The sequence below is a fragment of the Mycteria americana genome, chromosome 15 (genome assembly GCF_035582795.1).
Source record: "Mycteria americana isolate JAX WOST 10 ecotype Jacksonville Zoo and Gardens chromosome 15, USCA_MyAme_1.0, whole genome shotgun sequence".
NCBI lineage: Eukaryota > Metazoa > Chordata > Aves > Ciconiiformes > Ciconiidae > Mycteria > Mycteria americana.
The window spans coordinates 9,923,715-9,950,481 of NC_134379.1; the positions used below are offsets into that span (position 1 = coordinate 9,923,715).

Genomic DNA, 26,767 nt, shown 5'->3' on the forward strand with positions numbered 1-26,767 from the left:
AAAACCAGAAACTAGATTAGAGTCCAATTGTCATGTGTCCCTGTACAGTGCTCTATAGAAAGCCACACTGGCAGCATTCTTGCGGTGATTATTCCTCATTGGAACATGTAATACAATTTATGTAGTGCAATTAATAAAACTAAATTGGCAGGAAACTGAAGAAGTGTGTGCAAGTTCCTGGATCTGGGTTATATCATGGCATTTGACAGACAAAATCCACATTATAAAGGATTTTCTGTAATAAATATTCTAAAATGAAAACGAACACCTGGCAAAGGATCAGGCTTTCTTAACCTCTCTATGTCTGTTTTAGTAAGACTGGGATTTTTGGGAGTCATGACTGCCCTTTCTGCCTGCAGCAATATCCAGTCGGTGAGTGAGGTCATTTGGGGCATCTTGCTACTCTGCTGTCACAAGACATGTTATTTCTGCCTAAAGAAATTATCTTTTTATAAAGACATCACACCAATTCTTTAAACCTTTTAATGTCATACTGAAAAATGACAGCTGGGATCAGTGGATGGTTGAATGGGTTGATGGTGGAGACATACTATGGTGGGAAAACTGAAATTCTAACATATGGTAGATAGTTCCTCTGTACCAGAATAGCATGCTTCTGTTGCATGGACATTTCTGTGGAAAGAGAACAAAATGCAGTTTAATTACCATCCAGTGCTCTCCCAGAGACAGGATAGCAGCCCATTCCCATGCATCGATGCTGAAACAAGATGTGCTGTGGGTTTTGAACTATGTATTTATGCTATGCTCATTACTGTGGTAGTTCAGTTAGGTCGGCCAGGGTCTTTGGTTGAAACATCTCCTTAATTAAAAACATGCATATGTTTGCGGGAAGTAGAGGGCAGCTAGTTGTACTGTGGATGGCCTCCTACCTTTTCTGTACTCCTTCTGCCTTACACAAGAAAATTGCTAATATTCCACACCTCTGTATGAAGCCAGCAGAGCTCTGGGAGAGCTCATTAACGTAGGCTTACATCTCACCCAGTAGGCAAAGCTGGTGGGGAACAACTAGCTTATTGGCTACTTTAATGACTGGAAATTAGTGGACTGTAGGTGATCCTGCATGGGACTGTAAGTCATGTAAACTTCTTTATACTTCAATTTTCTCATCTGCAACTCGTTACAAAGATTGTTTCATGTGCGCTTTGGGATCTTCTGGGAAAGCGTGCCCTATGTTAAATTACAGTGTCAGTGCCTTTTTGGGGATAGCCTTGCTTTTCTGGAGAATTAAAGGCTAAGAACCCAAAGTGGCAGGACTGGATGTTTCAGTGGTCAGTGCCCACAGTCAGGCCAGCTGTCCACACCAGCTCCGTGCATTGCCTGCTGGAGACTTTTAAAAAGTCTGGCTTTTCTCTAAGTGTCAAAATTGGAGCTTGTTTCCCTCCCCTTCCTCAATAAACACAGCTTCGGTTGTAGGTATTGAAATCTTTTTTCAAGTTCTAGGCACAGATAGGAAGCTTTTTCGTCCTGGCTCCCATCCCTCATCTTTGATCTTCTAACACACTCCAGTTCATGCAAAGGAAACAGGACTCTCTTGCCTCTCACAGGCGCTGCACATTCTGTAGCTCTGGTAGAAAACATCTGGTGCTTCTATTTGGGCTGAAATAGTATTTGTGTCAGGGCCCAAACGACAGGGAAATAGACTGCTTTTTTTCATAAAGTACAGGCTGGCTCCAATTTGTTACAGACCCTGTTCAACCAGGTCCGAGAAAACAATAAATCTTCACACCCCTGACAACAATGAGAAAAGTCTGGTGGCACATACTTGGAGCAGCAGCAGAAGAGAGGAATAATTTTTTGACATACAATGAAAAACAGTGAGTCGGAAGTAATTTTGATTTGCAATGCACGGAGACAGAGCTTGGATGGTTTGCAAATGACTGGGCCTGGTACACGTGATGCTTTGACAACTGGAAAAATGCAGAGTTGCCCCGTTATGAGTGATCTTTGTCTCCCTGTATTTTCCTGAGGACACACTGAGCTACACAGAGGTATACAGAGAATTACCAGAGGCTTTATAAAGTAGGCTGCAGCTTCACCTGATGAATAGGGTATAGGACACCATGCTGGGAGCTTTCAGGCTGGCTTTCTTCTCTGACTTGAATGTGTATAAAAAGAAATGCATGAACTGAGTGAAGTACAACACGATAATGCCCAGAGTCTGGCCACCTAGGTTCTGCACCCAGCGGTGCTGCTGCGTTAGAGTGGGCCTTGGGAACATAAACGAATTCCTTCCAATTTTGATTCCCGAGTCTACAAAATATAGGTGATGTTTGCTCACCTTTGAGGTCAGTGGGCATAAAAGCCCCTTTATTTGTGCAAGCCTGGCTAAGTGCAACTGTCAATGGCCCCGATCTTTAAAAAATGGACTAAGCAAAAGACAGCCTGATCTTTAGTCTCGATTCAGACAAGCAACAAGCTTTAGGGCAATAACAAAGAAAATGAAAATAAATATGTGGTACTGTGCTGGGATGGGAGGGCTGCTTAGAATGGCTTATCCGCTGCTTAACCTCTGGGTTTTTGCTGTGTTGTTCCCTGCCCCTCCAGAATAAGAGGTTATACTCATTAGTGCCAAATCTCCCCTCAGTCTCTCTGTGCTCTTATCCTCCTGTATTACTTTCTTTTGGCCATGCGTAGTTGTACGTGTTTGACACTGAAATGTAGATGTCAACCAACATGTTTCTGTTTCAGCTGGATGATCTCAGATACGTTATTTTTTTCTCTCCATGACTCATTTACTTCATCTGTAAAGAGGAGCTTCATCTTCAGATGAAAGATTGGTGATAATTTACTGACTTTAAAAAGAGCTATTCCAAGTTCTCCACTGCCAGTGTGATCTTGTGTAGGTCATTTGGACAAACACGGTATCAGAGGACAGAACTTCAGAAGGCCTGCACTTCATGGATGCTGAATTTCTCTGAAAATCCACTTGCCTTTGGGCTCATGGATAGGGAACAGTCTTTGTGGTGAAAATTACACCATTTCTTCGATCATGCAGTGTGGTCCGTTTTACTGTGTTGCATTTGTGTGGAGTGCTGTCCGACATTCCTCAGAGTCATTGCTACTGCAGCAAGGAGGTTTACTTTAAAAATGTAGAACAACAGGAACCAGACTGTGCTAATGATTAAATTATGCTGATGGTTAAAGTTTAAGTAACAGTTAATGCACTAATTTCAGTATAGGAAATACACTAAAAAAGCAGTAAGAGCTCCTCTTGATCTTCATAATTAATGAGAACTGCCATGATCCTTCAACATATTTCCACCCACACTTTCTTTTATGTTAACAAGTGTGTAGGAACGCACAGCAGTCAGCCTAGTAGAAAGCCTTCTTTCAGAGCACTTTCTGTCACACCACGCAAGCCACGTGTGCTCCCCTGAAGGGTCTTGAAGCCAGATCTTGCCCCTGTTGAATCCTGGCCAACAGTTTAATTTCTTTCAGTGAAACAGAACAAAGTCAGGCCTTCAGACAAGAACGCACCTAACGCATCTGATCTACATGCACCCAAATAAGCATCATCAGCTGTGCTGAGCATTTCTGGAAGGAAGATGAGTGGAATTCACATCATTTAACTTTAAACATCTCATTTGGCCTAATTGTTGACTACCCCTGTAATTCAGGGATGGAAGCGGGCATCGTTAGAGAGCAATTAATCCATTTTAGATGTCTGCAATATGATGAGCAGAATTGCACCCCAGTGCCTGTTTCTCTGCACTCAGTATATAGGAAGTCTAGACAGTTGGCTCGGATATAGATGTCTGAAGATAGGTGAGAAGTTTCTTTCACCTAAGGAGATACAACAGAGTCTGCTGGATATTAGAGGCTTTGCAGTGGCTCTCGGTTGCGTAACAAATGCCTGAAAACATGGCGCCACTTGGCCAAATTGTTACAACTGTGCAAGATCTTAACAATTTAAAAGCTGTTTACAAGAAGTTTCTGAACTTTAGTCTTGGCCTAGAATGGGTAAGGCCTAAGGCAGTCACTGATCCTCAAGATAAGAAGTTCTTTCAGCAGCTCTGTAATCAAAGGAAAAAAACAGTTTTTCTTTAAATCGCTGCTTTAATCTCGTTTCTCCCACCAATGCTGGAATTTTGTGCTCTGCCACCAAACACAGCAGGCTATTTATAGTGTCAGCTTGAATGAATAGTAAGAACTTACGCTTTTGTTGCGGCTGCATCTTTGAGATGATGGAAATCACATAACTGCAAGTTGACAGTAATGAATTTGCACAATATTTTCAAATATAGTTGTTTCTGCCACCACTCAGTTCCCGCAGTACGTTGGCAAAGGGATATATTTGGCAGGGATTTCTAGGCATGTGGTAGGGAAAAGGCTGAAAGGATTCAACTCTGAAGCTTTTGTTGACTTCTGGGGTCCTGATGTCACCGCTTCATGTGGCCTATGTGTGCTCTCTGTAGCCTTCAAATGTAGCTGCCTTTGGGGAACAACGGCAGGATCAGGGCTTTAGGAAGCGTAACCTGTTGGTACGTGACAAATCAAGTGTCTCATCAGCTCTTTGCGGAGAGGTGCTTCATCTCCTGCTGCTGGCTAATAATGGAAAGATACTTGAACACTTCGGCCATTTCTTATCTGCCGTCCTTATTCAAACAATATAGATAACAGCAAAACACAAAACGTTTGCTCTTTTTGTTTCCCTAGATGCATGTGTGAGTATTCCCTTGGTTTTTACATTACTTTGGCTGTGTAACACTTCAGTTTGTCAGGATAATTTAGAAGAAAACAGCTGTGAAGCTTTTTAGTGATCCCAAAAGCTAATGCAAATACTTACCAAATCAGAATAATGGATCAATCAAGTGGAGACAGTTTTGACTAGCTGTGAGAAGCCACTCTTCAAAACAAAATATATATCATATCCATAAAACAGGAGGGTAGTATATAGCAAGAGGTTTATCAGGCAAATGTGATAGCCCAGAAATGCCAGAGATTGCATACCAGCTTTCTACACGTAATGGTTTAATTGAAAGTCATGGCTCTGCTCACCTGTGTAAAATTAACAAGTCCTCATATATTAATAGACTGAAACTTAAGTGTCTCCTGTGCTTCTCCGTGTCTGGGATCATCAGCGCAGGGTTGCTTGCCTGCACGCAGCCCCTGTGAGTAAATAAATGGTTATTGGGGAATAGTAGTGCCATTCTGCAGAATGATGGGATTTCAACATTTATTTTCATCCTGAAGCTTTGTTTCTGAAAAGCAGGTACAGCAAAAGCTGAGGAACAGCTTTGTGCAGGAGCACTTGATGGCAAAGGCACAAATTCAAGTCTACGGGTACTTCAGCCACATCACCACAAGTGCTCTGGCCCTGGATAAGCTTTTCTTCTCTCCCTGGAAATTCCCCTGAGAAAGTTTAGTCAGAGAGGCAGATTTGTCAAAATGATTCAAGGAAATGACTTAAGAGCTGTGAAATTTTTCCAGCTTCATCTTGTTGAAGCCAGTGGGCTTGATTCTCCTCTCGGTTTTGCATCAGCGTTGCAGAATGCCCGAGGGAAACCTGACTCGGTGGTGTGCGGGTCTGCCTCTTCAGGGAGCGTGCAGTGCCTGGCACAACGGCCTCGGGTGGCAGGATGCCTCGAGTCACGACTGTATAAAGTATAATAGTCATTACAATATATGACTATTTGCACACAGAGCCCTTGGGATGACTGAGTTCTAAAGAAGAAAAGAAAAGCGCTTGTAAAATTCAAGACTTCTGCTGCTGAAATGGAGAAGCAATGAGAAACGTGCCAGCTTGCAATGTAGCGTGACAGTCCTGGGCCCCCGTCTCCAACAGTTCGAGACTGAGGACGGGAAACGGCACTGAGCCGCTGCGTGTACCACAGAGTGTTGGCAGGCAAAATATAACCCCAGACTTGCTGACCTTCTTGGTCATAATGTAGACATAGGGCTGTATATTAAACATTTATATGGAAGGTTTTGTAATAAGAACAAATTAGCATGTATAAGATACAGCATAAACTGTGCAATTGATCAAAAATGAGAAGGTTTAACTTCTGAGCAATACCGGATTTCAAATCCTACCCTGAAGCACCTGAAAATATTAGAGAGGATTTTTTTTCAAATGCTTTACATTTACACTCCTCCTTCTTCCAAAATGCGTGGCTGCATGTAACACTTCTCATTAGCCTCTCTGGAACTCGCAAAGGGAGGTCACCATCGTTGCTCCATCACCATTTTGATGAGGAAAGAAACTCGGACCTAAGGATACGAAGTGGCAGAGCTGGCAAACCAGGGGTGAAGCTGGATGAAGGAGCGAGACCTCCTGTTGGAGCCCAGAGCCTGATTCCATAGGCACCTTCTCATCTAGCTCTTCTCCTGGTGACATACTGTCTCCCTAGGCAACTACAGATTAGAGAGGAGACAAAAAAAATCTTGTATCCAGAACCGCAAAGCAATGACTTGAGTTTGGATGTAGGGAAAATACCAGGGAAAGGCAGTGAACTAACAGTTGAAGCAGAGGCGTCGGAGTCAGGTGCTTCAGGTTCTATTTTTGACTTGGACCAGCCATTTCACTTCGCTTTGGCTTCCTCTCTGCAAGATGGAAAACGAGGATGCTTGCGGCTGCCTCGTGGGGCTGGATTGTCTTGCTGAGGCCAGGGCTGTCAAATCTCATATTCTGGATGATGCTCCGTTGACCTCAGCTTCGTTCTTCTCCGCTTTGCTACTTGCACCTCCGTTGTGCTTTCCGGGGCCCATGCAGAGTCACAGCACCGAATTTCAGGACTGTTGCCGGGTGGGACCCTCCTCTGTTATTGCGTGGCCTGGGGCCTTCCACCATGGTGTCTGATGTGCAAAATCACTGCCCGGCGGGTGACGTGGGGTGTCTGTACAGCGAGTCAAGTACACTGCAGAGTTGTGGCCCTTGTACGAAGCGCTTCCACTCCTGTCCGAGTTGAAGACGCAATCCCAGGGGATAGGTGCTAGATATGGCCCTGCACTGTTATGCCTCCGTCTAACGTCAGCCCAGGTACGGCTCTGGGAGTTACCGGCAGGGAGGTGGTGAGGGACAAGTGATGATTGTCAGCTCAGCCCACCCTTCCTGGCTTTGAATGAGTGAGTTTCCAAGGCTGCAGGTGCTTTCTCTTTGCTGCGTTCCCCAGAAAATCCCCGGTAATTAGGGCTCTCTCCTTTTTTCCAGGAAGCACCTCCAACTCCTCCTGCCCTTCCCGTATCAATCAAATGCGCTACCACGTAAATTCAGGTGTGCTTAAGGGGCTCATCCTCTCCAGAGACCGGACCCACAGCCGCGGGGAAGGGAGGCCGCATCTCTGCCGAGCAAAAGGTGAACTTCACGATTAATTCGTTTTTAAGGAGCGAGTGCCAAGGGCTGCAGGCAGCCAGGAGGAGCCTCCGCGCTGCCTTTCCACCCTCCCACCCGCCTTCCGGCGGCGCTGGGGCCCGGCAACCAGGAGGACTTCGGCGCGGGGCGGCCCCGGGCCGGCCCCTTTGTTCGCGCGGGCCGCAGGGCCCGGCCGGGCCCCGCAGGCAGCGGCCGGGAGGAGGGAGCGAGCGAGAGGGAGCCGCGCTGCCGGCCCCAGCCCCGGCCCCTGCTCCGCCCCGGCCCCGGCTCCGCTCCGCTCCGCCCCGCCGGGCCGCCCGCCCCGCTCCCGCCTTCCCGGCTCGGCTCCGCCGCGGCCGCGCAGGGAGTGGCACGGCGGCCGCCTGCCAGGGGCTGCAGCCTGCGGCAGCAGCAGCGAGCTCCCCGGCGGGCTGCGAGAGGGTAAGGGGCACGGCGGGGAGGGGGGCGGCTCTGCGAGCCCGCGCCGCGCCGGCAACAAAGGAGAGGGGATGAATGAAGCTGGTGCGGGAAAAGCCCGGAGCCAGCGGGGCTGCGGCGCTGGCAGCGCCGCGCCGCCTCCTTGGGGGAGGCTCGGCCGCGGGAAAGCATTGTCCTTGGCCGGGGGGGGACGGGCACCCTCCTTGTCACGGGCTGCGTTTTGGGCGAGGAGGGACGGCGCTCCCGGTCCCTCCTGCCTTTGCAGCCCCGAAGGCTGGGCGGGAGCGGGGCACCCCCCGGCTGCCGGGGAGGGAGCGTGCGGCGGAGGGCTCTGCCGGGCTGCCTCCGGCCTGCTGCACCCCCACCTGCACCCCCACCCACACACCCAGGGCTACAGCCTGCCCGGCACCTCCGCGGCTGGGTGTAACACCCGCCGGGTCACAGCAAATGGCCCTGGCTGGGAGCAGCTGGAGGAGCAGGGGCCTGATGCTGGGAAGATGGAGATAAGAGTGGGTGTCAGCATCGATTGCTCCGTGCCGAGCGAGTTTTGGTTGTGAAACGGGAGGAAAATTTTCTTTTGTCTCTGGGAAGCTGGACTGCTTGCTGGGCTCGGTCTCCTCTCTGGATTTTTTTGTTCTTTAATGATCCAGATATCGACGTTAACTACATACTGCAGGATTTGATAGGGTTTTTTGTCTGTAGCGAGGAGGTGTGTTTCCGAGGAAGGCCCAACTGGGTCGGGCTGCTGCCATTCACACGCTGCTGAGGTTGTGGATGGCAGGGCAGATCGAGCAGGTCTCTGCCCCTTGCATCTCCCGATACAAACCAGCGAATGGTCCGTTTGGGGAAGCATCCAGGGATGAAGGCAGAGGCTCGCGTTGTTATCTCCAGGGCATCTAGGCAGGCTGCAACGGCGTTTCGGAAGTGCTGGGAGACAAAGCACGGTGTCAGCACCGACTGTTATTTGCTGCTCTGTTGAGCGTCAGTCTCGTAGGCCTGCAGACCTTGTCTCAGAAACTCATCCTGCTGGAATGGATGTCAAGTTTCAGCAGCCTGTCCGTTACTGTTGGCTAGAAGCGTTTCCTTGAGGGTGACTTGCAATTTGAGAAGAATTGGTCTGTGTGTGGACAGAGGTATATTTGGGGTGCCTGGCCAGGCTTGTTGGCCTTAGCCTCTGCCCTGCGCGCCGCCTGCTAGGCAGCATTCCTCTACCCAGCGGTGCTCCGAGAGAGCCCCTTTAATCAGCACAGGTCAGTCTTGCCCCGCCATTGCTGGGGAGGTGATGCTTTAAATGTGGTGCAGCTGCCTGTTCTTAAACTTGGGTCTGGGATTTGGCATTTTAAGAAATTACCTGCCTGCTGTTATAGCCTGCCAGGGCTAGGAAGGCGAGAGTCTGCATCAGACCGCTGTGTTCTCACGAAAAGGTGTCACTGTGCCTGCCAGAAATCACTGAGAGTACGGGGCTGCAAAGGCTCAGCTCTGAGAAAAGCCTCAAGTTAAAATGTTAGCACCAGCCATTACAGGCATGTCAGAGAGAAGCTGTGCTGGAACCAGTCTGTCATCTCGGGAGCACTCGTGTGGGGCCTGCCTTCCATTAAGGGAAAACCTGTGTGTTTCAGGAGATGCTCTTAGGATAAGTATGGACTGGGTTATCTACTGAGGCCAAGGGTTGGTATGTGCTCATCTTCTGCTTGGCTTCCTGCCGCCTCTAGCCTTGGAGGCTGCCATAATTTACTCCAGCGAGTAGCAGTTCCTGGTGCATTTCCTCTTTCTCCCCACTTGTGCTTTTGATCGGGCAGAAGAAATGATGAAGAACCCAAAGGGGGATTTTCCAGTGTGAAGGGATACAGCTATGTAAGGGTACGTGTGCCAGTTCTTCTTCCCTTGTGTTACTGGGTGATTAAAATGGGTAAGGGCATGGATTCCACCTCCTGATTGAGGTTGCTGTTTTTATTTATCAAAATGCCTCCTCTATCCTTGAAACTCAGGGAAATGAATAAATTGGGGGGGGGGGGGGGAGGTGTCATAATTCTGATAAGGACAAGAGACAATATATAAAGCAAGTTCCATCCCTCAGATACATGGTGTCGGTACCGCTTTGCAGAGTCTATACAATGCATGGCAAGGTTTATATACTTTTAAAGCTCTGGGAAAGCCCAGGTACTAGACCTGAACATGACTTGTTGCTAACCTGCGTTAGACACTGGTATGCGCTTATTTTTAGAGAGATCTATTTTTTTCATAAATATCTTTTATAAATACCTTGTGACCCATTTCCCACTCCATCTCCCAAGGGGTCTGAGCACAAGAATGACCAATGAAAGTGCTGACATGGGGCGAGAAAGCATGTTTTCTGCTGCTCTATTGCTGAGTTAAAGACAGCCAACGATCTCTGGCTGTTGTTCTTTCATCACTGTTCTTGTGATATTTACAGTAGAATTTCAGGTCTTGCTTGCCTGGGAGAGCGCCTTGGCTGATAGTACTGGTGATGTCGGACCCCAGCAAGACTGGGGCTTTGTTTTACTGGTCAGTCTTCTAGAACAACCAAATTATGTAAGTTGCTGAATAAAGAAGACAAATGTCCAAGGTCACTTCAGAAGCCCAGGTTAGAGAAAGGAATTGGACGTGGTCTTCCTGAGTCCTACTCTAATCCTGCCTTCTCCATGCGGCCGTCCTTCCCATCCCGTGTGAAAGCTCTCGTCTCTGTGGCTGATACTGGCAGAGAAACACAGAAGTCCGTCAGTGCGTTGATGTACAAAGTCTCTTTCTGCAGTACCACTGTGCTCTCGGAGCATTTCCCCCTGCTCTGCTGAGAGGACCTGCGTGCTGTGTTTGTCTTTTGTACTTTGTTGAACTGCGATGCTAAACAGGACAAAGCAAATTCACTTTCCTTGTAGTTGGATTTGATTTCTTGCTCTTATGTGATTGTGCAGTAGCTCTTGCTTTAGCTACCAGTGGAAAAATGACTTCATTGCATGTGACTCTGAGTCTGGCACCTTAAACTGGTACTTACCGCTATTCCTGAAAAAAAGTCCCAAAGAAACACCATTTAAAAAAAAAAAAACCAAACCCACAATATTTGTGCATCAGACTTCTTGGAAGTCATTCCCATGCAGTGGCGCAGTTTTTGTTATCTCCTTCTAAATGAGTGAGACTGTGTCTCTAAAATAGCCATGGTTGTTTCGGCTGCAGCATAAGCAAAGAAAGACGTGTGAAGAAACAAAATGAAGCATTGTCATATTTTGTTGTCACAGTTTAATTTTTTTTACTTCAGTATGATGGGATAAAATATGATGCTAACTTGAATTGGCACTGAAATTAGGTGATACTTTCAGTGGTTTGTTGTTGTTATGCTAGTGTTTAGGATGGTTGTAGGGAAATGAAAAGACGTTTGGATGAGGTGCTTAGGGACACGGTGTAGTGGTGGTCTTGGTAGTGTTAGGTTTACGGTTGGACTCGATGATCTTCAAGGTCTTTTCCAACCTATACGATTCTGTGATTCTGTGAAATGTGGCACAGACGAGCGAAATGCCCTGCTGCGGATTCTGAGCCGGCCATGAAGTCCCCATCTCCCCATCCCTGTCTGTGCTGAAGCACAAAGGGAATCTGAAGTTTGTTTGGTTTATTTTGAGAGTTAATGTTCTGAACTCTGATGTTGACTCCCTTGAGAACTCCATTTGTGCCTGGGAAAGCCAAATGATTATTTTTGAAAAGTATTTATACTCTGTGTCGCTGAAGTAAACACTTCAGAAAGACTTCCCAAGTCCTTTGATGGGTTGGATATTCAGAGAGATAGTGGTGTCTAGAGTCAGGCAACTATTCATCTCTGCCACTGTTTTTTGAGTAATCTTGGGAAAAATCTTTCCCTTCTCTGTATCTCTTTCTCCCAGGTACAAAATGGGTGTTGCAGTTCTGACCTCCTTTGAAGTCTGTAAATGAAATGCTCTGTGGATGTTGGATATGTGGATCTTGGAACTTTTTACTCACTTTTTGGTGCTTTTTAATCCCTCTCCTGTGCTCCCCCACACGGTTCCTTGAAAAAGATAATGCAAAATAAACTGTATTGTTTGTGCCAGAGCTCTTAGTCAAAATTAATCCTATTTTATTTTAGTGAATAACTTGCCTAGTGTAGTAAAGACTACATGGATATTAGTTACACTGGAAGGGCTTCACAAAAATTTGGTGTGCCAGAAGCTTCAAGAGGACATCTGATCCATCTGTCTGTTCCAGGTTAGCTCCGTCTTCATCTCTGTCGTTCAAGACAGAGGTTTGAAGATTTTTTTTTTCTTTTTTTTTTGAAAGAATAGCGTGGGCAATGAGGGAATTTCGACCAGCCTCTCTAGACAGTCTAGCTCAGTCTGAACAAATGTTGTAGTTAGAACTGCATAGTGTGTGTCTTCCCCTTTGTTTTGTTTGTTGTCGTTGTCACTTTGTGTATCTGCCTGTTCTTGTACCAAGGGCAAGTACAAAGATGTTTCATTGACAAAACCAGCACAATTTCTTTTGCAGCCTGAACTTCTTTTGCAGCACATCCTCTGGAGGGGCAGAGGAAGGCTTCCAAACCGAGGCACCAACTTCTGGTGTTGTCACTAACAAAGGCTTTCTCTGGCTGGGCTGCTCTTTTTCTTCCTTTGACGTATTCCTTCCCCCTTTATCTGTTGCATCATGCTCTGAAAACTTCTGCGTCCGCCAATTAGTGCTGGAAACTTGTCAGTAATCCTGACAGGCGCGAAAAGCAGCTGCCTGTTGAAACAAACAGCACTTTCCCATCCCTTGCAAATACTCCCATTCATGACCTGTGAGCGCATCCCCTGGATGCAGAGGCTGTCCTGGCTGGGGAACAAACCTCCCTAGAAAGAGAGGCCTCTCCTGGAAGATGTGGAGAGGCACTTATGTCATGAGATGTGTTTAAAGGGTTTTTTAGCCTCATATTTGGCTGTCGTATATTGTGTGCTACACTACCTCAGTGGCTCCTGTCAGCCCTCTGCATGAAGCCTATCCTGGTGATTAAAGTCTGCTCCTTGGCTATATTTAGCGTATAGCTATTTGTTTTATAACCGAGATCCTTACTATGCAAACTGGAGTAGGTCAGTCTGTAACCTTGAGTAAGTGCTTTTTTTTTCCTCTGGACTTCTGTTTCCCAGCTAGTAGGTTTGGGATGTTCTAGCTGATGACCAATCCACCAGCCATTCCTAATGGAGATTTAATGACGGACAACATGGCACAAAAAGGCAGGCTTGTGTGGGCTATGCTGCTGAGGCAGAGGAAGCTGATGTTTTGCCTTAAGACTGTTCTTCTTTTACATGCCTGTTTATGTAGGCTTTTACTGGGATCTGTGAAGTAGCTTTTTGAACTTGCTAAACCTCTTCCATAGGAAAAATTTATGTTTATATGTGTACGTATGTTTATATGTAATTTCTAGTAAATGATGCTGACAATGGCAGTGCCTTCTGTGAGCTTAATGTTAATGTCTCTGAAGCATCTGCAAGCAATTTTTCCCTTTTTATCTCTGAATCCCCCCAAAGCACATTGCCTAGATGGTAGGAAGGTGTGGGAGTACTTCCAGCACACTGACATGGAAATGTCAGGGTCAAACGATGCTTTTGGGTGATCATATGGGTCAGGTTTATGGAGTGCTATGATATACTCTGCCTTAGGGTGTCAGCAACATTGATTGCTATTGTTAGAAGAGGTGACAACTTGGTTTTTGCTCTTCCTTTTTGGTTGAAGCAGGACCAGTCTGTGCTAGTCTACGTCGTGCCAGCGCTCTGCATTGTAATGTACTCAGACTGCTGCCTGTAACCGCTCTGTACTTGCTTGGCTAGATGAGATTATATTTTGATCTCTGTACAAAATCATGATTGTGGTCTTGCCTGCATTAAAGGAGAGATTAACGACACTTGCAGTATAGAAACAACCCGTTTCTGTAAGAAGCGAAGGAGCAGCTAGGGACACGTGGTGGCTCTGTAAAGCTCTGGCTGGAACATGTAGTGCTGCGGTACTCCAGGAGTGGGGTGGGTTGATCCATCTGTCCTGCCTACCTGCATGCAGGCTGGGTTCACCCCGTCAGCGTCACGCTTATCTCCAGAGATATGAAACCTTAAATCCCATTTTTAGCGCTGATCCATCTAGCCAGACCTCTTCCTTTTGGCTGCCAGCGTCTATACGTCAAGCATTGCTGTATGTGTGGTTCCCGATGGCATGGTAGCGTATAGATAGAAATGCTGATTAAAACCAGGCTGTGGAGCAGTACAGCTCTTGCAAGGTCTCTCTTGCTGCTGGAGGAGGCTGGGATTGACAGCCTTTCCCAGAGGTGTGCAGCCTGTGCCGTGACAGCCTCTCTTGTTCTTGCCAGCCCAACAAGTCCCGCTGGAGCACGGGCAGCACACTAGCATGTTCAGTCTCCGCACCTGCTTTGCAATCTGACTGTGTAGGATGGTGTTTTCTTTTTTCACCCCCCTAGAAACTGTAATCTCTGACCTCCGCTGGTATAACGTACTAGGTAGCCATCCTATGGTGCCGTTGTGGCTTAGTGTGTGGCTTAGTGCCCAGAGGCTTTGAGCTAGGATCTCCTGTTTCTCTACAAGCGGTGCAATCCAAAGTAAATGATGGCCTCTGCAATGCCGATTGCGAGGTGTGGGTGAAAGGAACCGCGAGGCAGGAGGGGATAACGTAACGATGTTGACAGTTAAGATCCAATCTGATATAACTTGCCAAAATTATTATGGTTTTGGTCATTGATAGGGATGTAATTTGAGTAAGAGACGTGTTCCTTCTTGTACTGCAAGATTTGGGAGCTATCTAAACTCCTGTCTTTTCTAAGCGCCTTTGTACTGGGGTTGCAGGCGGTAAAGTAGGAAACTCCATGATTAATGCGTACTGGCCGAAAGCAGACTTTCTAGGTTACTGGCCTCCCTGTCTCCAGCACTGGTTATGGTGGGAGCTGTGTAGGTGTGTCGGTGTCAGCTGAGGTCTGGGGAAACTGCAGTACTTGTAGAGAGGCTCAGGAGAAAGCAGCATTTAGGGCATGTAGCCCAGAGGTCAGCTTCTGAAGTGGGAGGCTGAGTGCAGGCTGGTGAATCGGCAGGGAGGAAGAGGAGGAGGAGGAGGGTGCTCCAGGGAACAGCTGCGTCCAGCATTGCTCTGCTGCTGTCAGCGCAGTGGTGGGAAGCAGGGTGCTTGGCTGTGGGTAGAGGGATGGGGCTTGCACAGTGCCGTGGCTCTCTGGAGAGGGAGTGGGTTTGCTCCTCCCTAGCATCTTTGGTTTGGTGATCTCGGATCGTTCAATAGGTCCCAGTGGTGATGGGAGTGTGGTGTAACCATCCTGGTCTACCACCCTTCTATTCGCAAGCTTGGTACCGTTGTCACCCCCCTTTACGAGGCAAGGAGATTACTGACTGCTGTGGAAGCAGAAAGCAGGAGTCCTGACTGTCGGTGCCGCATTTCAGCTGTGAGATGATGGTCTGTATTTCCTTTTCAGCTTACCTCCTGTTGTATCTCAGCTTACTCTTAACAGTCAGAATGTGAAGGTGGGTTAGTTATTCTTTCAGCTTCTGGGAACACTTGCTTTGTCTGAAGGAATGAGATGATGTTAGCTCATAGCATTTGGCACAGAGTTTGTCCAAGGCCTGGTGAGATGTCACCTGGGATGCAGCATGCATTTTGGGTTGTCCATGTCTAAAACAGACTGAATTCAAGCGATGGAGGTTTAGAGAAGGTCTCCTAAGATGGACCAGGAAATGGCAAGTCTCGTGTCTCAGGACCTCTCAGAGGAGAGCGTTGCTTGTTCAAAATGACGCGGTGAAGGCGGAGAAAGGGTGAAGCTGTCTCATGGGGGTTGGGCACAATGGGAGAGCGTCGGAGTTGTGCAAAGGGCAGAGTCGGTACGTGGGCAGGAGGTTGGCTTGAATAAATCTGGACTGGCAACTGGTGGGGGGGTTCCCAGCCAGCAGAGGCTGAAACTAACACTGCTGAACTGCAGGAATGAAATATCTTGTACTGTGGTTCATAACTAAACGAAAGGGATTGCATCGGGTACAGGGTCGGCCCTTCCTATCCTGCATCCCTGCCTGAAGCCTCAGCAGCTTGCGGAGAGGCAGGGTCAATTTTCCCTTGATGTGCCGTTGTTTGCTCTGGGGTTCTTCTGAGGGGGTTTCCGTGCTAGATGTTACACCTACAGTACCAATGGCCCAGGGCAAGGCTTTGCTCTTGTTCCTGCTATAATGACCAGGTCTCCGCTGCACACCGAATTGCATTAAATGTGTGACTGCATTGACGTGGTGTCTTTTCCTAGTGCGCTTGAGGGTGTGTGTAGATACTGGGCAGCGTTAGCAGAGCACAGTGGAGGCTTCAGGGGCAAGCCCAATATTCTATTACACCAGAAACAAGTTGCATTCCACTCCTATTTTCTTTGCTTTTAACCAAATGATCTGCAAGTTTAAACCGGTACAACTGCACTACCGTCAGACAGGCTGTCATAACACTGCACTGAAAACGAAAACAAAATTCTTAGTTTCAAAAAACTTAAATGTGCAAAGAGAAAGAGAAGAAACTTGCAAGCCCAGTTATTTCCTATTTTCAGCTCTTTGTTGCTCCAGCCTTTCCGTTACAGTCTACAAACCAAGGCCGGCCTGCGAAGATGTCTTCGTTGAAGGTGCAGGTTGTAAAAAGGGGGACAAAATCAGGGTGGGGGGGACCTGGGTCCTGTTTTTGTTTCAAATCAAAGCCCAGGGCAGAGATTAGGTTACAGAAGTGCACAAGTCAAAATCTGTATGTTAACCTCAGCTCCAGGGAATAACAGATTAAGTGCCAGGGTGAACTTTAATGCTACACTAAATCAAGCAGTCAAAAGCCAGGAAATTCCAAAAGTTCAGATCCTTCTGCAGCTCTGGACAGGGCGCGTAGCATGGCTGAGTTATTGTATAGCTCATATTTAATTAAAGAAGTTGTTTCTCCGACAGTAAAATACCAAGCCATTATAATGGAATATGTTTATCATCTATCATTGTCTTTCCTGCACTCTGCCTGCTCTCCTCATGTTTCTATGACAAATAACGCTTTCTGTGAATAGGAAACTTGGATTTTGTCAAAGCCCCTTGAGTTGTAGAGAGACCTTTCATGGAACTGAGTAGCCATTGGATCAAGTCTGAATTAACCTGGAGGACAGCAGTTCAGAAATCTCTCTGTGTATTCTGTTCCCTTCCCATGTGAGCGGTGCAATTTTGGTGCCATGCCCCTATATATTTCTGTAGGGACGCTGTCCCCTGCCCCCAGGGCTCAATGCCAGGGAGCAGAAACTCATGTAGGTCCAAGACCAGGATTTTTCCCACAAATTAGAGATAGTTTTGCTCTGCAATTAGTGCAGAATTGTTGCTGTCTATCTACTGTGTCAGTCTTCAGTAGGCTTTTTGCCAGCACGGGGAGCGTGAGCTCGTCAGCAAGCCTGTAATTACTCCCCAGTTTGTATATGATGACTTCCTTGAATGCCCTTTGGGGTTTTTTTCCCCCCACTTTTCCTCAGGTTTTGCGTTGTGGTTTCTAGTTAGAGTGCAACGGGATGTTTTTGCACATTCTTCCTTTAATAACCATTGTTTTATAACTAAATCACAGGGTGATTAGTCTATCATAGTCGTTAGAACTGGCTTAAAAAAATATCTAAGTTTTTAAGTAAAAGGCCTCTAGGCTTTCCCTTTGCATTCTGTGCTAATTATTACAAAACTTGAGTGAGAAAGAAGACTAAACACAGACTTTTTTAGAGGTTAACAACCTTTCAGACATGTAAGAGAGACTACATAGTAACAACAGAGCTTTATGGCTGAAGAACCTATGCGAATTCTTTGGCTGTAAGGGCAAAAAAAGCCTGGTGGCTGACAGAATACTGGGATCCCCTGGTTTTCCCTGTGTGTAACTGAAGGCAATATGCTCCTTTCTTTCATTGCTGTAGTACTCTACCTCCATTCCCTCATGGGAGAAGGAAAGGTTTTCTTGGGAGAGAAGTCTGACCTTAATTAAGAATGAGGGTCTCTTATTTCCTCTATACTTCAATTAAGTGAAAGGATTTAAACCTAATCTGCCATGTGCTTCAGAAATGGGTTTCTGATTGCTTGTTGGAAGGAGTAACTAATCGGAGAAGTGAGAAGGCGATGGTATGATTACCTTGGATCGGATGGAACATCTTAAGGAATTAAAAGATAAAACTGCCCTTTCTCCTCAGCATAATCTCTGTCTCTATTAGCAAAGCTGCAGTTTGGCTTTATCAGATCCTGTCTCTATGTTGATCGGATTCATTTCCTGTCCCTTTCGCAGAAGACTGAGCGGTTTGAGTCTGGCCTTTGGCGTTTGATTTCAAGGCAAAATTCTGTTCTTAAAATCCCTAGCCCACCTTTGCAGCGTGGCCAGTGTTGTGGGGTCGTGAGCCTGGGGCACCAAATCTTTACCTGTCCTTGCCTCTGGCATGCGGTCAGTTGGGCAGCGATGTATCCTAGGGTCTAGGATACGACTCTAGGAGATGGAGCTTTATTGCTTGAAAAATCTCATTTTCCTGGGGGTGGGAAGGTGCAGAAAAGCTTGGAAATATGAAGTGGATGCAAGCAAATGCTCAGAAACAAGAAATGAAATAACTTTACATAACTTCAAAAAAAATCAGTATCTTTAGGCCAGTAAAGGTTTTGTATAAGGTCTCATAAATGAATACCAGAGTTGGCACTGAAAGCTTTTTGCCTTTATTCTGTATGCTTATTGTTGAAGTGAGTGAAAAGGTTCTCCACTGATCAGTGGACCTAATTCTTCTGTAGCAGTTTGTTTTCAGGGAGAGGTTGGGCTTCAGGTATTTTCAACATTTACGGTGCCTGGTGCTGAAGGGTTCTGCAAGCAGTAATGCTGTTTTCAGTGGGAGATTCTGCATGGGGACTGCGACAGATGCGAGAATGAATTGCTGGAACAGGCAGTTGAGGGTCTTGTGGGGAGCAGGGCTTGTTCTCGGGCTGTGCTAAGGCAGGTTCACTCTTGTCCAAAGTCCCAGAGGTTCTTGAATGACAGAGGCTAGGGGACCAAACCCAGAAACCTCTTCAAGGCTTTGTACTCTTCCTGAAATACAAAGCCAGAACATGGGTAGAAAATTTAAGTTCCTGCTTTTATGTTTAACTCTCCTGAACATGCATGCAACGTGTCGAAACCAAAGTGCTGTTGGACCTTCCCCAGCTACACATTGTGTGGCAGCACGCACGATTGTTTCTCTTTCCTGTAGAGGATGGGGATTTACCTTGCAGGCGTAAAATGCACTTTCCATTACTCCATATGGAGTCGCTGTTATTACACTGTCAGAGCAGCTGCAGACAGAATTCCTGGTCTTTCCAAGCTGCGTCTTTATTACTAATGCAAGAGTCTTTGTGCAGGTTCAGCCGCACCACCACGTCTTATGATAGCCCTGAAAATGGCTGTAACCCTGCTTGCAGGTGTGCTGCCACAGGGCTGCACCCCGAGCCCTCGTGTTCCTCAGCCTTAGCAGGAACGTGAGGAAAGCTGGCATAGTGTTTTAAATAACAGCACAAACGATTGCTTCTCAAAAGATTATCTTAGATGGGAGTAGGTAAAAACAGAAAGACTTTATTGTGCAAACCTTTCCCTATCCAAATAGTTGTCTTCGAAGTCACTGATTATTTGCATGACTCAAGATTGTTTTTAAAAAAAAAAAGTGTTTTACTGCTGCTCTGCATTGTTTTTGTTTATCGTTAACCTTCCGTACAACATGATAACCTTGATTTCCTTCAGTCTGATAACTAGATAATGTTCTTTATCTTTTTTTTAATGGGCCCTTGTCCTGAAAAAGTGTGCGCATGAGTGACTGCAAACTTCAAATTTAATTTCTTACATGTGGATTTCCAAATTTAGAAAATTAGGAACTGAAATTTTGGTACTCGCTTTTTTGGCTAGATATTTAATTTTAAGAAAATAAGGAGTTATTTCCCCACAAAATATTGTATATACCCAACTGTTACAGCAGTGTTCAGATACAGCTGGTCTAAATTCCACTTGGGTCTGCGTTCAGAACGAAATCCCTGTGCCTTGCCTAGGGTTTCGTGTTGGGTAAACACTTCTTACCTCTAGATCCATCCAGAAGGAAGCACCAGGCACAGGATGGGATTCAGGCCAACTCAATCTGGTGTCTGGAAACCTGTTCCTGTGTCTTGCAGTTGTTTCACTCAATATGTCGAGGTGAACAGATCCTTAGATTGGCATATACCCACGAGGGCTTTCTTCTGGGGAGTGTGCTGAATCTGGGAGTCTGCTTTGTTGCTGATGTCCATCTTGAATGGGATGGTATTCCACATGGCAAGCAAGTACTCGTGTGCCTTGTTGAGGGTAGGAGGCATGGATGAAGCAGAGGAACTTTTGGATAAGCTATATTGCCAAGACTGACAAAGGCTTTTGCTTCCAACCCTTGTTTTGTGTTATTCCTCTACCACATTTGAGAAATAATTGAAGTCTAACCACCTCCAATTGTTTCTCTGTTTTTAATGTTCTGTTCTGATGCCTGGCCAGCGTTGTGCATACTTGCGTATCCAGATATATTGCTCCTGATGAAAGGTATTTTTTTGGATGTACATCTGTACTTAGTTGAGAACTGTTCCCTTTTTTGAATCTGAGCCTAGGTGACTCAGATCCAGCTGTCCCCTTTTCTGATGGAAAGATGGAGAACAGAATATTTTGGTCATTTGAAGCAGGCTTTCATATTGTGCATTCCTGGGATGCTTTTCTTGATTGTGGGAACAGACAGAACCATTCATCCCAGTATGAAAAGATTGCAGGAAGAATCTAGCGGAGATCTAGAAAATCCTTGTAATCTGTGTCATCTTGGAAAAGGAAGAAAAACAAAATAAGCAGAGCTGGTGGCCCTGGAGTATCCACAGGGGCAGACGGGTTTTTTTTTTACATGTGTCTGGAGAAAGTCACATTTCTGTGAAGTTACACAGGAAGGCAAAGCTTACAGCTTGTGCAGGTACTATAAGGAGTAGGAAAGAGAAAATGGCTCATGTTTCTTACACCACATGCGGCATCATATCTGCCTGTGTTCAGCATCTACTGCTGGAAACAGATTTGTCAGAAGGGCTCTGTTAATGGAGCCTGTTGGGATGCTGGGGGTACAATACAGGAGCTCAGGGCAAGTTGTTGCCTCTAATGGAGCAGGGCAGTGCCTGTGGAGATACTGGCCTGTGTCCCAGGCTGAGGATATTTCTGCAGCACAAAAGCTGCATCGCTCAGTTGGGAGCTAACGTGGAACTTGGATGGCTCGGGGCCGCGTTGCTCTGGGTGGTGAAGATGACCTAATGGTGTAACTCAGAGCTCCGTGCTCGGCGTTCAGAGCTTCCTAAAAATCTGCTCGTGTATTTTTATGTTGAAGTGGGGGAGAAACTAGTGACAGAGAAGGAGTATTTGTCCCTAGCAGCAAGCGTAGACTTCTTTAACAATGTCCCAGACATTTGTTTTTATCTATGTATTTCTAACGAGCTGCATTTATAATAAAATTTTCTCAAGTTCATGCTCGTTTCCGTGTGTGGTAATGAGTGCGCAGGTATACGCTGAGGCAGTCACCCCTGTTTCCTGGCTTTGGTGGTTCTGCAGCGCTCGGAGATGAGAATGAGCTTTAGATACGCGAGCGAACCCCCATGGGACGTCCCTACGAGCCGAGCGTGGCCGGGCGCGCGGGGGTATCTGGCCGTGAGGCAGGGCGGCACTTCGCAAGTTTTTGAATCTGGTGTGCGGCGTGGAGCCCCCGGGGAGTATGGCCGTGAGCTAGTCGTGGCGATTGTATTTCTGGATAAAAGCAGCTATCTGTTCAGTGGGTAGCTTAATTAGCAGCCTGTGGAGCTCGTTTGTTTTTCAGCATTAGTATGTTGAAAGCAAATGTGTTTGCATAAAGGATTCTGGCAGAAATCTTTATGCAGTGGGAATGCACTTCCTCTTATTTCTCTTCCCCCTGCGTAAAAATAAAATCCAGTCATCCTGAGAAGAAGGAGAGTATCACAATATCCTGTGACTTGTGTGGCCAGCTGATCATCGGGGTTAATGAGTAGTGGAGGGAGAAGGAACTGAAGTTCTCTGTCTCTTCATAGATGAGCAGCAAACCAGAGGAACAGACTAAATTCATTGTCTCCCTAAAGTTTATGTGGTTCTGGCTGCAAAGTTAGGGATCCAGAGACTCCCTCTAACAGATGCCTGAAAAACTGTAAAATATTTTTATTCTTCTGGCACCCTTTCCTGCTTGCATTCTTCTCTACGACTGTTTTATCCTTGCCCTAGTGTCCTTTTATCCTTCCCCCATCCACATTCCTGGTTGTGGATTCAACCAGCCATGTTTTATCTGGAAGAACCAGCAACCCCAGCTTGCTTAATCGCAAGTACAGCATCAAACCTTGTAACCAAAAGGCGGGACCGGGCGATGAGATTTGTAAATCCAGGAGTAAGGGCGTACTGTGAAGAGAGCAAACCTTCTGGTTGAAGGTGATGGAGACGGGGCGAGATCTCTTGGTAGAGCACATCACCTGCCAGCAGAAGTGCTAGGAATCAAGGTGCTCTGTAAAATCAAAGCTAGCCCTGGGCAAAATGTGTCATATGAGGTGGAGTGGGTGGGAGGGAGATGTCTGATGGCTTGACAGATAGGACGAACCAGGCTGATCAATGTTTCTCACCTCCAGATTCTGTTACTCGTCTCCCTGTTTTATGCTAAATAGAACTGGAAACGGCAGCCTCCTGTCCAGCTCTGTGGCAGCATCTGGTCCTCACTGGCTCTGTCGCAGGAAGGCCGTTTCCTCTCTTCCTTAACAAGAACTGCTTGCTCTTGTCCGTTGTTCCTGCTGCTAGGGGTGTGATCCGAGCATCCCACTTCTCATAAACAGCCCTGATTTCTGTGTAAGACCTGCGCTGTCTGCAGGTGTCTGAAGCCACCCCAGGCGTTGAACACCCTTTGTGGGGGACGTGGGGAAGAGATGGGGCTTGATCCCTTGGATTTTCACTCAGGCTCCCTCCCCAGGCTGTGTCTGCTGATCCCTCCTTTCTTTGTCTCTCTAAGCCGGTGTGGGACGACTGACTCTTACTGCTGAAACATGCTTTGGTGTCTCAGATATTTGTGAGCCCTCAGGAATACAGTTTTTGGAATTCTCCTTGCGGTTTTTCCTCCTCTGTGTCTGCTTGCAGCTTTCCCTGGAGCCCTGCCAGCCCTCCCCTCGCTCTGACCCAGCCTCTGTTGAAATCCTTACTCATGCCTTAATCACTTCCCGTCCCCACTATTGCAATTACCCCCTCGCAGCATCTGTAAATCTTTGCTACGTTAATTCTCCGGAGTGCTGCCTGCAGCAGGCTGCCTCCTTCCTTGGTCTGGGTGTCCCCTGGCTTCTGGCTGGTCCTTGGTTTGCTCTCCTCTGCCGCTATGTCGACGTCGTCCCTGGCTCACTCTGCTGCCACCTTCTTCCCTCCACGTCCCAGCCTGCTCAGTCAGCCAGCCTTAGCTTCCTTTTGGCGGATAGTCTCAATTTTTTTGATTGTTTTTCTTTATCCATTAGGAATGTTTTTGCATTTTTTTTTAAGCAACTTAGTCATTTCCTTTATTTTTCTTTTCTTGTCATAAAACTTTTTGCTTGAGGAGTTGTGCGCTTGTTAATGCAACATCCTTGCAAGGAACTTGGAGGTTTTATTCCGTTTGCCTACCAGGAGGGGAATGGCATAGGGAAGGCTTATGTGACTTCACTGATGAGTAGTTGGTAGAGTCATGCTTAGGTTTCAGAAAGTTGGTGGTTTTTTTTTCAGTCTTACTGCAGATCCCTGGGGTCACATGCCCTTTTTCTGTAACAAGGTTTTGGATTTATTCTTAAGGAAAGGAGCTGAAAGCCCCATGTTGGACACTGGCCTCTTCCTTCTTCCTCCTGTCAATTTGGAGAGGCTGCCCTGAAGTCTTGTGAAAATGGGGGCCATGCCCCAAAGGTTTGGTAAGGGCTCTGACAGCAGAACTAGGTCTTGGCTGATGCATGAACTGAGGCTTTAGAGCTTAAAACCAGTCAACAGTTTCAGTCACTCAAATCCCAAACTGAATTTAAATTCTTGTTTGGTGGTTCTAGGAGGTTTCAGCTTTGGTCCAGGACTCCAGGGTTAAAGTGAGACTGTGAGATTGAGGAAAAGAATGCAATGTTAAGATGGGAGATGAAGGGAACCATCACCCTTGTTTTACCGGAGAAGAAATGAAAGATCCTGACTCTCCTAGGGATGTGAGGAGGGAGCTGGGCACTGCTTTCTGGCAGCCTGTTCGGTGTTCTCCCACCCATTCTCTATCTGATTTCTTTGTGCTCTTCTCTCCCAGGTCTGTGACGATGGAAGAAGAGGTCTATCATCGAGAAGCCTGAACGGTGATACCAGGACAGCTCTTTGAGACACTGGCAACACGAGCCTGAGATACAGGAGACAGCAAACATGCTGAAGCCAAGTGGACTTAAAATCCCTGGCAGGGCTGGGAAGCACTCCAGCCCGGTGGGACGGGCATCAGGGACCACTGCAGCTGCCGTCACCACCAGCTCAAAAGAAGGTAAGGACTTGATTTGACAGGGGCACGAGCTGACCCAGGTGATAGCCTGGCTTAAAGGCAAAGGCCTCGTGGTGCCAGTGTGCAGTAGGACGTGAAATTCCCCCTCTGTACATAGCTTCGTTGTGAGCATGGATCAAAACAAGTGTAACGGGGTGAGTAAATGGCCTCTCTCTCCCAACTAACGCACAAACCAGGCAGGTTGTGGAGTGGGTGGGAGACAGATGGGTCCTCTGGTGTTTAGGGCTGACAGAGGTGCTGTCTCCTGTCTTGCTTGTTTGCACATACGTACCTGTACAGACACTAACATTTGAAGAGCTGGCGATAATTAGGCAGATGGGAACCTCACCCATGACCTTCTTAAACAATGTCCTATAGCCATTGCTTCTGGCCTGTGATAATGCCAGAGTAAGAACGAGGCACTTAAGGTGATTTGTCCTGTGCTGATTAACTCAAATTAGTGCCTCTGTTTGAACAGAATCATTTGAAGCACTGGGATTTGAATAACAACTTACCTAGACATACATACGCACGCTTTACTGTCTGTTGATCTATATCCAGTGTATACATAAGCTATACAGGCTGCCATTATGCAGTATAATTAACACTTCAAAAGCGTTTGAGATGTGTTTTGCTTAGGACTCATTTTTCTGGCTTCTTTGTCTGCTGGGTTGTTTTTTTATTGGATATAATTGAGCAAATATTCAAGGTGCAAGTTTTGTATGTAATGCTTTTCACTTTGTTAAAAAGGGCTTTCCTCTTGGTTCTGGGGAAAAGCATCAGGATGATATACATCCTATCAATCACTTGTACATTCAGGATATTACACTTTCATTTGAGAGTGTTGCTGGTTGCTTCTTGAGATCTGTCAGCCTCTTGTCCCGTAATAATTCAGGCCACTGCCCCCACGCCTGGTTACTTTGCTATATGTTTCAGTCCCAAAAATATATAGCGTTTGGCAGAGGCAGGAAAGCCTTGTACCTGTCAGACAACATTTTTAGTACAGGGGATAATACTGGCGATAAAATTTGCTTTAGCATGCTACAATTAGTCTGTGATAATGATACTGCAAGAATGAGGGTCACCAGAGAATGCTGTCTCTTGTCAGAGTAATGCAGAAGTGTTAGTTATTTAAAGAAAACAAACAAAACCCCCTATCTCTGAAGTTTCTGTTGTGCTGGGGCACGTGTCCTTGTCCCATGAACAGCCTCCATTGAGAGGGTGGTTCAGGCACAACCTCTGCCCAGGACTGCCCTGCAGAGACCCTGCTCGCTGCTGAGCGACCCTGGCTCTGCTCCCTTATTCCGCCTCAGGGGCTCCGCTCTGCTCATGGATTTCTTCAGCTGAGCTTTCTCTTCTTTCAGTGACTGATAGTGTATATTTCATCTCTCCCACTCTTTACATTCTTTCCTTGAACAGTATTGTAAAAGCCATAGTTTTAACCTGTTCTTTTGCAAGGTTAAATGTGCAAGGTCTTGTTTGAGGGGCCAGTCGCTGCATGAGATCACGGGCTGAGTTCCAGATCCTTCGGTGCAATACAGCATCGGAGGGAGTGGAGCAGCACTGCTCTTCCTCAGCTGAGGACTTGGCCCTGGGTATAGAGATAAACGTTCGAATTGCACTTTTGCTGTGTTTGAGGGGGTTTTAGTATTAGAATAATTTCTTAATTTAGTATCCAGATCAAAGGTACTGAAGTCTCCTTATACCTGTTTGCTAGAGGGAAGCGCAAATTGACAAAGGAAATTCTTAGGATAAGGTTTTATAGGTTTGGCTGTTTATTTTGAAGTTATTCCCCAGACCCTTTTCTGTGTTTCCCCCTTGTTTCCCCTAGCACCTAGGTATGTTTGAGAAATGAATTTGAAGGACTCCAGTGAAGTGACTATTTAGCTACCAGTCGTGAATCTCTCAAGGTGCTTCATGCTGGATTTATAATTGCAGTGTGGCATGGAGTTATTTTCAGTTGATTTTGATCGCTTAAAAAAAAAAAACAACCCTGAAACCAAAATGAGTGAAAAGATCCAAGTCCTGTCTTCCCCTTGGAGGCTGTGCACAGAGGCGTCTCGGCAAACAGTCGGTGCGTGTGTTGTGGTATGAAAGAGTTAGTCAGCACGGACAGTCAGCAGCGGGGTCTGATGCAGCCTTTCAGCTGAATGCAGCACTTGTTTGCTGGAGCTTTTGTGCCTTGTTCAGCTATAGCCATCTGTCACTGGGATAGATGTGCGGCAAAGCCGGCTGAGCGCGGGCAGAATCTGCATCAAACTGAGTTTGACCTTTGCCTGAGAAGTTCTAAAATGAGTTAGTTATATTCCTGGAAAAATGTGTGTATGGAGAAGGGGAGAAGTCTCGGGACGGTGGGTCGGCACTGCGCAACCGCTGTGCTGTGAGCTGTGCCGCTGCTCCTCTGCCTCTCGGGATGGTGCAGGGGCTTTCAGGAGGCACGGAGCTGCCGG

General features: G+C 46.7%; 1 protein-coding gene across 3 annotated transcripts in view; it reads left to right on the forward strand.

Moving 5' to 3' along the window:
• Positions 1 to 7,497: 7,497 nt before the first annotated feature.
• The window catches only part of CLIP2 (CAP-Gly domain containing linker protein 2), an 81,380-nt gene continuing 62,110 nt past the window's right edge, over positions 7,498 to 26,767 (forward strand). The window contains exons 1-2 of one of the 3 annotated variants that reach the window (XR_012777965.1): positions 7,498 to 7,753; positions 24,099 to 24,320. Coding sequence is in view for 2 of the 3 variants with exons in the window: in XM_075517945.1 (XP_075374060.1) it covers positions 24,209 to 24,320 (112 nt within the window). In the remaining variant the exon portion in view is untranslated. Of the gene's footprint in view, positions 7,754 to 23,555; positions 23,731 to 24,098; positions 24,321 to 26,767 lie in introns of those variants that run through there. The other 2 variants (XM_075517945.1, XM_075517946.1) reach the window with 2 other exon arrangements.